The sequence below is a fragment of the Watersipora subatra genome, chromosome 1 (assembly GCF_963576615.1).
Source record: "Watersipora subatra chromosome 1, tzWatSuba1.1, whole genome shotgun sequence".
Taxonomy (NCBI): Eukaryota; Metazoa; Bryozoa; class Gymnolaemata; order Cheilostomatida; family Watersiporidae; genus Watersipora; species Watersipora subatra.
The window spans coordinates 35,834,308-35,852,169 of record NC_088708.1 but is presented as its reverse complement, the minus strand read 5'-3'; the positions used below and the strand labels follow the sequence as shown (position 1 = coordinate 35,852,169).

General features: G+C 35.8%; 1 protein-coding gene across 1 annotated transcript in view; it reads right to left on the bottom strand.

The window, feature by feature from the left end:
* The window catches only part of LOC137403704 (nuclear factor NF-kappa-B p100 subunit-like), a 39,788-nt gene that overhangs the window by 4,802 nt on the left and 17,124 nt on the right, over window positions 1-17,862 (bottom strand). Inside the window, exons 13-20 of the mRNA XM_068089719.1 lie at window positions 17,669-17,761; window positions 8,308-8,576; window positions 7,521-7,647; window positions 6,125-6,266; window positions 5,878-5,992; window positions 4,158-4,371; window positions 2,196-2,365; window positions 1,171-1,374 (exon numbers count right to left, since the gene is read on the bottom strand). Of these exons, the coding sequence (XP_067945820.1) occupies window positions 1,171-1,374; window positions 2,196-2,365; window positions 4,158-4,371; window positions 5,878-5,992; window positions 6,125-6,266; window positions 7,521-7,647; window positions 8,308-8,576; window positions 17,669-17,761 (1,334 nt within the window). The remainder of the gene's footprint in view (window positions 1-1,170; window positions 1,375-2,195; window positions 2,366-4,157; window positions 4,372-5,877; window positions 5,993-6,124; window positions 6,267-7,520; window positions 7,648-8,307; window positions 8,577-17,668; window positions 17,762-17,862) is intronic.

Below are 17,862 nucleotides of genomic sequence, written 5' to 3'. Positions count from 1 at the left end.
CAGTCTAAAGAGTACTCAGTCTAAAGAGTACTCAGTCTAAAGAGTACTCAGTCTAAAGAGTACTCAGTCTAAAGAGTACTCAGTCTAAAGAACACTCAGTCTAAAGAGTACTCAGTCTAAAGAACACTCAGTCTAAAGAGTACTCAGTCTAAAGAACACTCAGTCTAAAGAGTACTCAGTCTAAAGAACACTCAGTCCAAATAACACTCAGTCTAAAGAGTACTCAGTCTAAAGAGTACTCAGTCTAAAGAGTACTCAGTCTAAAGAACACTCAGCCTAAAGAACACTCAGTCTAAAGAACACTCAGTCCAAATAACACTCAGTCTAAAGAACACTCAGTCCAAATAACACTCAGTCTAAAGAAAACTCAGTCTAAAGAACACTCAGTCTAAAGAACACTCAGTCTAAAGAACACTCAGTCTAAAGAACACTCAGTCTAAAGAACACTCAGTCCAAATAACACTCAGTCTAAAGAACACTCAGTCTAAAGAGTATTCAGTCTAAAGAGTACTCAGTCTAAAGAACACTCAGCCTAAAGAACACTCAGTCTAAAGAACACTCAGTCCAAATAACACTCAGTCTAAAGAGTACTCAGTCTAAAGAGTACTCAGTCTAAAGAGTACTCAGTCTAAAGAACACTCAGCCTAAAGAACACTCAGTCTAAAGAACACTCAGTCCAAATAACACTCAGTCTAAAGAACACTCAGTCCAAGTAACACTCAGTCTAAAGAACACTCAGTCTAAAAAAACTCAGTCTAAAGAACACTCAGTCTAAAGAACACTCAGTCTAAAGAGTACTCAGTCTAAAGAACACTTAGTCTAAAGAACACTCAGTCTAAAGAGTACTCAGTCTAAAGAACACTCAGTCTAAAAAGTACTCAGTCTAAAGAGTACTCAGTCTAAAGAACACGCATGCTCATCAGTGGCTCATGTATGAAAGTTTGGCCCAAAGAATAATACAAAGTATAAAAAACTGATATTTTTCATGCAATTTTCATGCAAAAAAATGGGGAGTCGTACAAATGGTACTCGCCGACCAAACTCATATGTTATCATAATTCTCAAATAGAGCTCCTCAAAACTAGGTTTTCCATGGAGCAGAGCTGCAATCACACCAGAAAACTAAAAGCAATGCAATCAAAGTTAAGGGCAGAGACTTGTCGGACCAACCTGCTCGTTGCCATGACACAACTCGTATGCATCCAAGCCATGGATCTCTTCATCATCAAAAATGCTAAAAAGCTCCCGATTTCGAATATCTGGATCTGCTCCGAATTGGATCAACAACTTGGTGATATTAAACCTGTTGCCAGACACAGCCAGGTGTAACGGCGTATTCCCATCATAAGCTGCGATGTTAACATCAATACTGGGCTGTAACCAATATTACACAATAACAGATATTCAATAAAATCTCAGAAAGGTGTTAAAGAATCCAACAGAACTCAGATGGTTCGCAAAACATATAAGAAATTAGATATCATTTTCTCGTAAAATACTGGTTTGGGTATTTCGAGGACTTTTCAAGAGCAGCCATGCAAAAAGCTAAACCGCTCTTGTCAAAGGAATATTCAAAGCCCTCTCCTGCAGTGCGCTAGCATGGCTTAATCAGATTTCATCTATCACTTTTATCAGCATACTTTTCTAAGAAGGGGAAATTAATTATCCCCTGGCCAACTATAAGCAAATATATCTCTAGTTATTGCTCTTAATACAGTAATGAAGCAAATTAATACTTTACAAGTTGTAGGACAAGAAAAGCTTTAAATAGCAAGTAAGAGGAAACCGTATGAGGGTTAGTATATACATACATATTGCCAGTCATGTAGCCAGTCATGTAGCCGGTCATGTAGCCAGTCATGTTGCCAGTCATGTAGCCAGTCATATTGTCAGTGATGTTGTCAGTCATGTAGCCAGACATGTAGCCAGACATATTGTGAATGATGTTGTCAGTCATGTAGCCAGTCATGTAGCCAGACATGTAGCCAGACATATTGTCAGTGATGTTGTCAGTCATGTAGCCAGTCATGTAGCCAGACATGTAGCCAGACATATTGTCAGTGATGTTGTCAGTCATGTAGCCAGTCATATTGTCAGTGATGTTGTCAGCATAAAAAGCATGGGTCAGTTTTTCTTTGACGGAGACTTACTAAGCTGTGACAACCGATTAGAATAGCTTGTCAATAGATACATACACAAACGAGAAGTGCAGTCATGTTGACAATGTTGGACGACTCCACAGTGTAATGAAGAGCGGTTTTACCGCTTGTACCGTCGCCTTGGTTCACATCAGCGCCAGCCCTGATGAGTTCCTGTATGCAATCTATGCTATCGCTGTGGACAGCTTTGTGTAGTGCGCTTTGTCCTGAAAGGGAGAGAGAAAATGATGACTAGCAGACCAACAATTAAAAGTGCCATATGATGCGCAGTAATAGATTATTGCATCATATTATTTCATTCACCCTGAATTTTTAACTTTAAATACGCATTACTGCTTCCTATTTTGGAATGGCAAGAATGAATAGCTATAAATCAGTCTCAGATAAAGATAAAAAGGTCCAATTTTAGCCTGTTATTGATATCAGACTTACAGCTCATCTATTTATACTGCTTCCAACATTATATCTGTTTGCCAACGTAGACGGCAAATGAGTCACATAAACTAGTCGTTCAAGTGTTGAAATAGACAGAGAGAAGTGAGGAGACAGGGATAAACAATAGTGTTACACGCTACAAATTTTTGAGCTTTAATGCCGTGACTTTGATCGTAGGAATGAGGAGGACATATTTATATGATACGCAGAAGTGGTCGCACAACTCCCAATTGTTCGTTGATGACGAGTTTACACGCTGAGAAGAAATTGTCGCACAACTCCATGTTTTTTATTTAGTCTGTTGCGCTTTTAGCTACAGCGGAGGCGCATATTTTATATGGCGACTGACACTATTAAAATGTGTCCAAGGTCAAATGTCAAAACATGCGAGAAAATTTTCTTTCAAATTCGGAGTTATTTTCAAAAATGGTGTATTAAAAATATTTTAAAATTGTTAAACTACTAGCTGTGCTACCCGGCGTTGCCCTGGTAATAGAAACCTTTTTGGACAGAAAATTGATTTGTATTTAACATATAACAACATTTGCCATTCTAACTTTCAAACTACATATCATGAGAACTGTGTTTTGTCTTATAAACAATGAAAAGTAGTGAGAGTTGCTTGCTATTAGCCTGGCACATAGCCAATAGAAAATTTGAGTACGTTTAATAATGTGAGCCAACAGATTCTTGTGATGTTATGCTATGATCCACATCGTACGCAAAGCCGCTGGGTATTTGCTCTGATATAATGACTTATATCAGCATACTACCAACTCAATCTCGCTGGCCTAATGGGTATGGTGTTGGACTGGTAAACAGTAGGACAGGGATCAAATCTTCGGTATGGATTCTATAATCTAAGATTTTAAGATCTATAGCAGAAAGGACAGAAATACTTTCACATTTATATATATATATATATAGATTTTAAAGCATGTGCGTTAAAAACCGAGCTGCATAGGGATGCTGTAAGAATGGCCCCAATGAAGGTGATGAAAATCCAACCTTCGATCACATAGATTTGTGCAATAATACAAATATTGATGTTTACATGATATGCAGTGGTGCGTTGTTTCCAAAAATACACCCTCTTGAAACGTTTGAAACCATTTACGTGCTACGAAGATGAAAAATTCATAGCGTGACTCACTAGTCTTACATACTATGAATTTTTGTCATATTTTCCATTATTATTATTATTGCGCAAAATTGGATTTTCTTCATCTTCATTGGTGACATCCTTACAGCATCCCTACTCAGCTCTGTTCTCCATGCACATGTTTTAAAATATTTTAATAATTTTAAAATATTTCTAAAACACTATTTTAGAAAATAACTCCAAACTTGAAAAAAAAATTTCTCGCATGTTTTGACATTGGATGCATTTTAATAGTGTCAGTCGCCATATAAAATATGCGCCCCGCTGTAGCTACAAGCGCAACAGGCTAATACAAATATGTCCTCCTCATTCCTACGATCAAAATCCCGACATTGAAGCTCAAAAGTTGGTAGCGTGTAAGACTAGTGATTGTAAGGTGTCTAATTAAAGCAAGAGCATACCAGAGTAGTCCAAGTCATTCAAAGCTTCCCTTCTCAAGCTCTTGCCTACAATCCAGCGGCACAGCAACTGCATGATCTTATGGTCCTTGTTTTGCGCTGCCACGTGGAAACAGTTACTGCCAGTGCTGTCAGTAATAGTAGGGTCAGCTTCATTCTTCAGCAATACATCGACCATGTCAGGGCATTTGAGAATAGCCGCCACTAGAATTGGCGTCTGCAAGAAACAATGAGTACAGGTCAAAAAAAGTAGTGAATTTAAGGGGAAATTACTCCACGCTGGTAATTTTCCCTAATTAAACAAAGAGATGGTTGCTTTACAATACAGCCAAATGAAGGTAACTGTATACATATGAGCAGCCTATGCATATTTAGTTATTCTGCCAGATAGAAATGTAAAGGCAGTAATTTTCAAAAAAGGACAACACATACATGTATATTGTGCGAGGCAACACAATAAAACACATGAAGCTAAACTGTTTTGAAATTTGTTCACTTGCCAAAACCGTCATATGTTGGAGCAGATGTTCTTATGAGAATACATTATATATGTTAATATATACATTAATATGTATTTCATTGAAGTCATTTCAGGCTCCAAATACTTGATGGTATACACACTTGCGGTAACTATATATGGCGTTTAATAACTAATCAGTTATTACCTAAAACTGTAAAAAGCTAATTAAATAAAGTTATAGTCAAGAACATTGCACAAGTAAAGATAACGATAGAAACCGACTGTTAGCCTATATATTGTATAACTGTATATTATATAACTGTATATTATATAGCTGCATAATATAGAATTATATATTATATAACTGTATATTATATAGCTGTATAATATAGAATTATATATTATATAACTGTATATTATATAGCTGTATAATATAGAATTATATATTATATAACTGTATATTATATAACTGTATAATATAGAATTATATATTATATAACTGTATATCACTGTATAATATAGAACTATATAACTGTATATTATGTAACTGTATATTATATATCTATATAATATATAACTATATATTCTATAACTATATATTATAGAATTATATTATATAACTATATATTGTAGAATTATATAACTATATGTTATGCAACTATATATTATGTAATTATATAACTACATACTAAATATTATTACTTATTCATACATTTTGTTTATTTGTAGTATTGCGCCAGCAACTTCATTCTCAGCGATTTCAGGTTTTCCTCCCAAATGACTAGTAAACAGCTTCGTACATTTGAAAAAACTTGATTCGAAAACATTAAAGCACATGATTTTCTACGATTATTTACTTTAATTATATGAAAGCATTATCTTCTTTATTTTTTACCGCTGCTGCCACTCACCCATCTTAACTCAGCTTACAATGGATCAACGCTCGTAATTCCTCTTCTATTGCACATAAAAAGCCAGTTTTGGCTGCAAACTGTAGCAAACATATCAATGAGTGCAATGAGCTTTTACGCAACATTTTTAAATATAGTTAAAACATTGTCAAAAATACAATTACGCCTAATATTTAAAACAATGAAATAAAACTGAAAGCTCCAACAAATTGCAATGCAGGCTATAAGATCATAAATAGGTTAAATGCAAGCATCATATATCAACCGGTGGAGATATTTCTCAGCTTCTCACGGCATATTTATTTAGAGATCTACGACAGTTGGAGGTAAGTTATAACAGGAAAAGCCATACCTGCTGCCTGTCATTAAGTTGATTGACTGCAACTGTTGTCTTCGTAGCTGAGCAGATGCTCAATATGTCCGTGAGAGCCTTAATCTGGCAGTTAATGACAGCCAAGTGCAGAGAGCTGTAACAAACAACAATTACTAGTGCTGTAGTAATTTCACCATCTTATTAAATACATTTCAAGGTTCTCCAGCAACATATACTTGAGTATGCATGCGTTTATCACAGCTAATTGTACACATGTCAGACTCACTTGTCTCCGTGCTCATCCTTGACCCCGAGGAAGTAACGGAACTGAGCGATAAAATAGAGGTGATCTCCACTGACAGCGTAGTTCATCAAACTCTCCACAACAAAGTCTTCACAAGCTTCGATGTGACTCTCCATTCTTCTCTCTACGACAGCCAGACGGCGAGTAGACATTAGGTGATAGTAAGCGGTGAAACTACTATGAGTAAAATCAGCAAAGTAAGCTTCCTTCAGCTTCCTTTACAACGAGATTGACTTTCAAGTTACGACTGTTACAAGGCTATCAGTCCTTGCTAGTGCTAAGCAACAATAAAGACAAGCAATATAGCAGGCTGTATATAGGAGGCTGTATATAGGAGGCTGTATATAGGAGGCTGTATATAGGAGGCTGTATATAGCAGGCTGTATATAGGATGCTGTATATAGGAGGCTGTATATAGGAGGCTGTATATAGGAGGCTGTATATAGGAGGCTGTATATAGGAGGCTGTATATAGCAGGCTGTATGTAGCAGGCTGTATATAGCAGGCTGTATATATGATGCTGTATATAGGAGGCTGTATATAGGATGCTGTATATAGCAGGCTGTATATAGGAGGCTGTATATAGGATGCTGTATATAGCAGGCTGTAGATAGCAGGCTGTACATGTATATAGCAGGCTGTACATGTATATAGCAGGCTGTACATGTATATAGCAGGCTGTACATGTATATAGCAGGCTGTACATGTATATAGCAGGCTGTACATGTATATAGCAGGCTGTACATGTATATAGCAGGCTGTACATGTATATAGCAGGCTGTACATGTATATAGCAGGCTGTACATGTATATAGCAGGCTGTACATGTATATAGCAGGCTGTACATGTATATAGCAGGCTGTACATGTATATAGCAGGCTGTACATGTATATAGCAAGCTGTACCATGACAATACAAATTGCAGCCAAATGTCTGTCTACTGATTCATGTAATTAAATCATACCAAATGACCATAGAAAATAACTAAATTCAATAACCCCATATTAGCCATTACACATACCTACCTTCTGCTGACACTGTTGAATACACCATTACGAACAGCTATAAGCGTTCAGTGAAAATACAGCTTCGCCTAAGAGCTAAAGCAAACTGGACAACAACTGCAGTTTGTTGACTATATATCTAGAGACAAGGGGAAAAGGGAAACTCCCATTCACCCCATAAATATGATTAGTAGTTCCGCAATAGCATGATTGTGAAGTGATGCGTAGCAGTCACGCTCACATACGCACGCATATCATGAGTACGGGTAATTCAGAGTGGAATTAGTGAGAACACAAGTGCCTCTCAACATTCACCAGACCCACACAAAGCATATAAGGCTTTTTGATCAACATTTACTCTAAACAATACTCAACCTTTGGTATTTGTCTCCTTCGGGACTACGGAAAGCCTTGTGGCTGCAACTGGTTTATTCTTGGCGGCTTTGAGGGGTTCATCTGATGATTCAGCCATTGTTTTTACACACTTATGGCTGCCAGATAACTGCGCAACAAAAATGAAGTCTTAAATACATTTATCCTTCCAGCAATTTTATGTATTTCAATTATACCTAAACATAGACAGACAACCATAGATATAAACATAGACAGATAACCATAGATATAAACATAGACAGAAAACCATAGATATAAACATAGACAGATAACCATAGATATAAACATAGACAGATAACCATAGATATAAACATAGACAGATAACCATAGATATAAACATAGACAGAAAACCATAGATATAAACATAGACAGATAACCATAGATATAAACATAGACAGATAACCACGATATTTGTCATAGCGTTAACTCGTTTACCTAAACTATTATACTTTCCTTGTCATTTATATAATATTCATTTGCATCTACTCCTCGAAGGAGTCGACTGAATTGTTTGCTCTATGTCTAGCCTATGCTTGCTGAAAAAAGGATCCAATGGAAATATAATCTCAAGTCACACCATACAACAAGATCAATGCAAGCAGTGGATCCCTTATACTTGAAGAAAGAAAGGTAGAATGCAGCTATGCAGAAGGCCATGTGAGTGAATACCTGAATTGCGCTTCTTTCCATTTCTTTTTTTCATGTACAAAGACTGCTAATCTCCGAAATGTCTACAAAAATCTGAAGATCGGATAAAACAGATATTAACCTTGGCATGAGGCACAGGTGTGACGATGACTGGTGACTTCCTTAAATACATTGTACCATCGGCCTCGACATCGTCTACATCTGACTCATCATCAGATCTTCTGCTCGTGTCACTCGTCACTTCTTCCTTAATGCTTTCTTTAGCATCGCCTTTCGCTTCTTCCTTTTCCACTTTCACCTTAACGCTATCAGCTGCGACCTCATCGATAGTAGAAGGAAGGACATTTGATTTACTCAGATCCATAGGCATCTCGTCGGAGGTGTGGGCTGCTGCAGATAAAAATTATCACTAGTCGTTTATTCAAAATGTAAATATTTCAGTAAAAAAGAATAAACCAAAAACGTCAAACTTTTACCATTATCCGGCAGACTAACTTTTTAAAAAAAATGTAATATTTGGCAAAATGAAAGCTGCAAAGGCACTTACCAGGTATTGAAATAGACAACTGCTAGAGTGTAGACTAAGAGAACTGGCTACTATGCTGTTAGTACAGTCAGGTCTTCGATACACAAATGAACTAGTCATGAGGCATGAAGATGCGAGGGAAATTCCCTTGACAGGAGGGAATTCCCCCAGAATAGCTGTACTAAGCTAGATTACCTCGAACAATACACTGGATAACTTTTGAATCATGCCATGAAGGTAGACAATGCGTGAGCCGTTTCTTAGCACCAAAACTACAAAGAACTCCATACATTTTCTATTGATGTACCGACGTGCTTCACTCCTTAACAACAACAATGAAGGTATATGGATAATATAGGGAATGTTTAATTTTTAAACCAGCATCACAGGAGTCTTGTATATAATTATATACATCTCACTCAATAATTCTATCCACCTACAGATGCACCCGCCCCTATCTCCTTATAGATGAATAACTAAATCGACACACTCCGGGCTATAGCTTTAAGCTAGCTAGATATATTGAACTGGTTACAACTTTCTCAAAACAAACTTTTTGTTTGAATTGCAATAAGCCTATGAGATATGCATCACACAGGGCGCTAAGTGTTATAAACTACATATATGCTTTATGCTTCAAAAGCTTTCATATACAGTGGAACCTGTCCATAAAAATCCCCTTCGTTTTGAGTGCATATTTGAAAACTGTCGTATGTCGAATCAAGTATTGCCATGAGAAAAAATAGCAACTCATTGAATTCGTTTTACAGCCCAAAAGCCTGTGAGAATTGATTAATCAACAGTGCAGCTAATTATACATAACAATAAAACAAATTCAATATATAAGATATGCCTTTGTTAACATTAGGTTGATATATTGTTTCATAATATAAGATGTGCTTTTGTTAAGCAAAGAACACAGTATGTCTCCACATGTAATCCGACCCTATAAATCATAACACGTCGTACGTACCTATTGAAGCACAAGGTTTAGTTCAAAACGTTTCTGGCTGGTAAGTAGCTGTATAACTAGTCTATTATGTCTCCCCTTAATCGAAAGGAAACCTGTTTGCATTGGGCAAATGGAAGGCATGTGCATCTCGTGCTGAGCGAGTCTCGCACAAAAACACTGCTTTAGAGCTAGTTCTTCTTTGCGATGATCAGACACCTTACAGCTACGTAAAGCCGTGGTCACACGATGGCCAAACCGACTTAGGTTTAGTTCGGAGGTTGTTTCGGTTCGGCTAAGCCACATGTCACACGGCATCCGAAGTCACTTCACTTCCTAGATACCATACGCATGAAGACATGACACTGTTTCATTGGAAGTTTTTATGTATTTGAGCTAAATATTTCTATTGTAAACAAAAAACTTTGAGGAACAATTATTAATTATAATTACGCAGCAGAATTATCAGAAGATCGTTCAGCTGCTCAAAACAAAATCACTCGATACAAAGATTTTGCCAACCCTTTCCATCAACAAAATTATATTTTTTGTTAACATGAATGTTTTTCTATGCTGAGTACATAACAAACCAAAACAGTATTTATCATAGTACTGTGGTCTTACATAAATAAATCAGTCAACGATTCTTCATCAAGATGAGTATGACACATTACTTCTACATATCTACTTCTATTATACACAAAAGAAAACCAGACTCATTATCTTACATTAATGCAACACTCAAGTGCAACATCTTACATTTATGCAACACTCAAGTGCAACATCTTACATTTATGCAACACTCAAGTGCAACATCTTACATTTATGCAACACAGTCACAAGCTACATTGTGCCTGAGTAAACCCGGCAAAATCCTTTTACAATATATCATTAAAATGGCAATGGATGACGTCTTTAAATTATTTTGCTTATTTACCAACGAATTCCATATAGTTTTGTGCTCTCATTTCCTTCGAAATGAAGGACCAAATATTGTAAATGACGCCATCTTTTTTGATGTAGTCCGGGTGAGCCTTGTCGTAAATTGCTTCATGTTGTTTAATTAACGAAATAAAAAGATTGTCCCATTTCTTTTTTAATTTTGCTCACAAACGTAAGGAAAAATGTGATGCGTGCTCGCTAGAATTTTAACCAGCCAATAAGAGCAGGGGTTCGGCAACGAAATATCGAGCAGGACCGAAATGGTTCATTTCGGCCAGAAATGTCTTCGGCCAAACAGTTTACAACTGACACCGACGTCATTTTGCGTCGTTTAGTTCGTTTCGGCTCTCGTGTGACCACCACTTAAATTTCTCAAATCGTAGTTCAACGGACTTCTGATAATAATCTATTAGTCAATAGTAGTAATAGCAATGAATATTTATTTTCAACAGTAATAATAATGCCGTAAGCTATAGTAATAATGGTATCTGGTCTGACTCGAAACATGCTTAACTTTTCAACCATGGTAGTATGAAGAGGACAAAAAGTGTCCGAAATGATTCTGCAACACATTTGTGGTCTTTTTATGGCATCAGATGTAAAATTTCACGCTAATAAATTTGGTTAAATTTTATGACAGCTTATATGCGCCAATGTCAAATATTTTGTTGTAACAAATATTTAATTGTCTTGGTAAAAACATTTATTTGGTAGCGAAAGATTCAATGATAGTGCTTTGGATTCAATGATAGTGCTTTGGATTCAATGATAGTGCTTTGGATTCAATGATAGTGCTTTGGATTCAATGATAGTGCTTTGGATTCAATGATAGTGCTTTGGATTCAATGATAGTGCTTTGGATTCAATGAAAGTGCTTTGGATTCAATGATAGTGCTTTGGATTCAATGATAGTGCTTTGGATTCAATGATAGTGCTTTGGATTCAACGATAGTGCTTTGGATTCAACGATAGTGCTTTGGATTCAATGATAGTACTTTGGATTCAATGATAGTGCTTTGGATTCAATGATAGTACTTTGGATTCAATGATAGTACTTTGGATTCAATAATAGTGCTTTGGATTCAATGATAGTGCTTTGGATTCAATGATAGTGCTTTGGATTCAACGATAGTGCTTTGGATTCAACGATAGTGCTTTGGATTCAATGATAGTGCTTTGGATTCAATGATAGTGCTTTGGATTCAATGATAGTGCTTTGGATTCAATGATAGTGCTTTGGATTCAATGATAGTGCTTTGGATTCAATGATAGTGCTTTGGATTCAATGATAGTGCTTTGGATTCAATGATAGTGCTTTGGATTCAATGATAGTGCTTTGGATTCAATGATAGTGCTTTGGATTCAATGATAGTGCTTTGGATTCAATGATAGTGCTTTGGATTCAATGATAGTGCTTTGGATTCAATGAAAGTGCTTTGGATTCAATGATAGTGCTTTGGATTCAATGATAGTGCTTTGGATTCAATGATAGTGCTTTGGATTCAACGATAGTGCTTTGGATTCAACGATAGTGCTTTGGATTCAATGATAGTACTTTGGATTCAATGATAGTGCTTTGGATTCAATGATAGTACTTTGGATTCAATGATAGTACTTTGGATTCAATAATAGTGCTTTGGATTCAATGATAGTGCATTATTAACGAAGCAGTGTGAGTCATTCGTTTCTTTTTATGAGTAAAATCAAACATTTCTTCAGTAAAATCTTTATAACTGTACAGTAGATGCTCCTATAACGTATACCTTCTATAACGTAAATGCCAAATAATGTAGAATTTATGTGAAATTTTTGCTTCATGTAAATGCTTTGCTCTGTAAAAATTTCATATAACGTATACATCAAGTCAGGCGAGTTCTCAAGTTAGATTTGAATGGTAACTTATCTCGCCGCATTTGTGAGAGAAAAACGACATGCGTAAAGCGTTATACCTATTATAGATACAACTTCCATGACATTCTAGTTGATCGTGAAGGATCGTCAGATGTGTTGAAAAAACACAGAATAAGGTATTTGCACAATTGTTCATAAATACTCAGAGGTGATATATTGGTGCAGGTGTTACAGCATCGGTCTACCAACCTCAATGTCACGAGTTGGAGTATCGTTAAAAATTATCTTTTACCCTAACCTTGACCACTGGATACAGACAGATGACGAACAGGTAGTACCACTTTTTATAGATAAAATATTATTTGTTCAGCAATGGTTACTGTATAAAACAGACTGTAAATAAAAGGCCAATAACCGCATGCTTAGCATGGTTGGAGTTGTTGAAATTAAGTTGGCGTAATCACAATTCGTTTGCTTTCAATCAGAGTCTAGCGCGTATAAGCCAGAACCATAAGTTTGGTAACTTTTTATGTTCTAGAATCAGCTTATGTGCGGGGAAATATGGTAAATACCATGGCCACGTAGGGCGGTAATACGATTGACATAAGCAAATGCAAGCTTGCAACGACGCAATGATCTTATATAAAATACTTCCGTCAAACTTACTGAGCTAATGGAAAGACTAGCAAACGCATACATGTATGTAATACGTAATACGAATGGTTATTATTAGCCTGTCAGTTTTTCTATCATTATTCTTGAAAGAATAGTGAATAAGAACAACGGTAAATATTCCTTCAGTTGGTTTGAAAAACAAAAGCTATAAACATGAAAATATCTCAGCTTAAAACATGTCAAAGACAACAGAAACTTATAAGCTAGCTAACAATAAATGAATGATTGAATAGAAAAGGCCTGTTATATTTTATAAGGTAACATTTATCTGCTTTTACCAAACTATTTTTTAAAAGAAAGACTCGCTACAGAAAGACTCGCTACAGAAAGACTCGCTACAGAAAGACTCGCTACAGAAAGACTCGCTACAGAAAGACTCGCTACAGAAAGACTCGCTACAGAAAGACTCGCTACAGAAAGACTCGCTACAGAAAGACTCGCTACAGAAAGACTCGCTACAGAAAGACTCGCTACAGAAAGACTCGCTACAGGCCTTTTCTATTACATAGTAGTCCCAACAGTATGTCAAGGAAGTTATTACATGAATTGCATTACATAGTAGTCCCAACAGTATGTCAAGGATGTTATTACATGAATTGCATTACATAGTAGTACCAACAGTATGTCAAGGATGTTATTACATGAATTGCATTACATAGTAGTACCAACAGTATGTCAAGGAAGTTATTACATGAATTGCATTACATAGTAGTACCAAAAGTATGTCAAGGATGTTATTACATGAATTGCATTACATAGTAGTACCAACAGTATGTCAAGGAAGTTATTACATGAATTGCATGACATAGTAGTCCCAACAGTATGTCAAGGATGTTATTACATGAATTGCATTACATAGTAGTCCCAACAGTATGTCAAGGAAGTTATTACATGAATTGCATGACATAGTAGTCCCAACAGTATGTCAAGGATGTTATTACATGAATTGCATTACATAGTAGTCCCAACAGTATGTCAAGGAAGTTATTACATGAATTGCATTACATAGTAGTACCAACAGTATGTCAAGGAAGTTATTACATGAATTGCATTACATAGTAGTCCCAACAGTATGTCAAGGATGTTATTACATGAATTGCATTACATAGTAGTACCAACAGTATGTCAAGGAAGTTATTACATGAATTGCATTACATAGTAGTACCAACAGTATGTCAAGGAAGTTATTACATGAATTGCATTACATAGTAGTACCAAAAGTATGTCAAGGATGTTATTACATGAATTGCATTACATAGTAGTACCAACAGTATGTCAAGGAAGTTATTACATGAATTGCATGACATAGTAGTCCCAACAGTATGTCAAGGATGTTATTACATGAATTGCATTACATAGTAGTCCCAACAGTATGTCAAGGAAGTTATTACATGAATTGCATTACATAGTAGTACCAACAGTATGTCAAGGAAGTTATTACATGAATTGCATTACATAGTAGTACCAACAGTATGTCAAGGAAGTTATTACATGAATTGCATTACATAGTAGTACCAACAGTATGTCAAGGATGTTATTACATGAATTGCATTACATAGTAGTACCAACATTATGTCAAGGAAGTTATTACATGAATTGCATTACATAGTAGTCCCAACAGTATGTCAAGGAAGTTATTACATGAATTGCATTACATAGTAGTACCAACAGTATGTCAAGGATGTTATTACATGAATTGCATTACATAGTAGTACCAACAGTATGTCAAGGAAGTTATTACATGAATTGCATTACATAGTAGTACCAACAGTATGTCAAGGATGTTATTACATGAATTGCATTACATAGTAGTACCAACAGTATGTCAAGGATGTTATTACATGAATTGCATTACATAGTAGTACCAACAGTATGTCAAGGAAGTTATTACATGAATTGCATTACATAGTAGTACCAACAGTATGTCAAGGATGTTATTACATGAATTGCATTACATAGTAGTACCAACAGTATGTCAAGGAAGTTATTACATGAATTGCATGACATAGTAGTCCCAACAGTATGTCAAGGATGTTATTACATGAATTGCATTACATAGTAGTCCCAATAGTATGTCAAGGAAGTTATTACATGAATTGCATTACATAGTAGTACCAACAGTATGTCAAGGAAGTTATTACATGAATTGCATGACATAGTAGTCCCAACAGTATGTCAAGGATGTTATTACATGAATTGCATTACATAGTAGTCCCAATAGTATGTCAAGGAAGTTATTACATGAATTGCATTACATAGTAGTACCAACAGTATGTCAAGGAAGTTATTACATGAATTGCATTACATAGTAGTACCAACAGTATGTCAAGGAAGTTATTACATGAATTGCATTACATAGTAGTACCAACAGAATGTCAAGGAAGTTATTACATGAATTGCATTACATAGTAGTACCAACAGTATGTCAAGGAAGTTATTACATGAATTGCATTACATAGTAGTACCAACAGTATGTCAAGGAAGTTATTACATGAATTGCATTACATAGTAGTACCAACAGTATGTCAAGGAAGTTATTACATGAATTGCATTACATAGTAGTACCAACAGTATGTCAAGGATGTTATTACATGAATTGCATTACATAGTAGTACCAACAGTATGTCAAGGATGTTATTACATGAATTGCATTACATAGTAGTACCAACAGTATGTCAAGGAAGTTATTACATGAATTGCATTACATAGTAGTACCAACAGTATGTCAAGGAAGTTATTACATGAATTGCATGACATAGTAGTCCCAACAGTATGTCAAGGATGTTATTACATGAATTGCATTACATAGTAGTCCCAATAGTATGTCAAGGAAGTTATTACATGAATTGCATTACATAGTAGTACCAACAGTATGTCAAGGAAGTTATTACATGAATTGCATTACATAGTAGTACCAACAGTATGTCAAGGAAGTTATTACATGAATTGCATTACATAGTAGTACCAACAGAATGTCAAGGAAGTTATTACATGAATTGCATTACATAGTAGTACCAACAGTATGTCAAGGAAGTTATTACATGAATTGCATTACATAGTAGTACCAACAGTATGTCAAGGAAGTTATTACATGAATTGCATTACATAGTAGTACCAACAGTATGTCAAGGAAGTTATTACATGAATTGCATTACATAGTAGTACCAACAGTATGTCAAGGATGTTATTACATGAATTGCATTACATAGTAGTACCAACAGTATGTCAAGGATGTTATTACATGAATTGCATTACATAGTAGTACCAACAGAATGTCAAGGAAGTTATTACATGAATTGCATTACATAGTAGTACCAACAGTATGTCAAGGAAGTTATTACATGAATTGCATTACATAGTAGTACCAACAGTATGTCAAGGATGTTATTACATGAATTGCATTACATAGTAGTACCAACAGTATGTCAAGGAAGTTATTACATGAATTGCATGACATAGTAGTACTAACAGTATGTCAAGGATGTTATTACATGAATTGCATTACATAGTAGTACCAACAGTATGTCAAGGAAGTTATTACATGAATTGCATTACATAGTAGTACCAACAGTATGTCAAGGATGTTATTACATGAATTGCGTTACATAGTAGTACCAACAGTATGTCAAGGATGTTATTTCATGAATTGCTCTACGATATGATAACCTATATTGAAAATATATCAAATAGAGTTGCTAAAAGACTTTTTACTATAACAAGTGATTGTAGCAGTAAAGCTGTAAAAAAATTAGGTGTGGGTAATACTACAGTAACACTAGGTGTAGCTAATACTACAGTAGCACTAGGAGTGGCTAATACTACAGTAACACTAGGTGTAGCTAATACTACAGTAACACTAGGTGTAGCTAATACTACAGTAACACTAGGTGTAGCTAATACTACAGTAACACTAGGTGTAGCTAATACTACAGTAACACTAGGTGTAGCTAATACTACAGTAACACTAGGTGCAGCTAATACTACAGTAACACTAGGTGTGGCTAATACTACAGTAACACTAGGTGTAGCTAATACTACAGTAACACTAGGTGTAGCTAATACTACAGTAACACTAGGTGTAGCTAATACTACAGTAACACTAGGTGTGGCTAATACTACAGTAACACTAGGTGTAGCTAATACTACAGTAACACTAGGTGTAGCTAATACTACAGTAACACTAGGTGTGGCTAATACTACAGTAACACTAGGTGTAGCTAATACTACAGTAACACTAGGTGTGGCTAATACTACAGTAACACTAGGTGTGGCTAATACTACAGTAACACTAGGTGTGGCTAATACCACACAATTGTGTTTCTTCTTACAGTTGTGCTAAAACATGCATACAGCACAGCTCTTGCATCATGCACTGTCAAAAGCTCACGTCTACAACGCAGTTATTACACACACATCAACCACCCACCACCAGTGAGTCAGATCTATCACCTATCCCTAACGACTAACATATTCTATATCATGGATTTGATAAGCTTCTAACAGTAAAATTGCTGACACAAAAATATCTTGAATATTTACCTGTGGGAGAACTCTGCTTGCAATAGTTTGGTGATGGATTGCCGTATGAGCCCCCACCATTGGCTGGCATGAAATGCGATGATCCCGCACCATCTACAGCATGTACAGCATGTACATGCACACAAATGACAACCAAAAGCTATGGCTAATGCCGAACATGACATTTAACAAGGAATGAAGAAAAGAGAGGATAA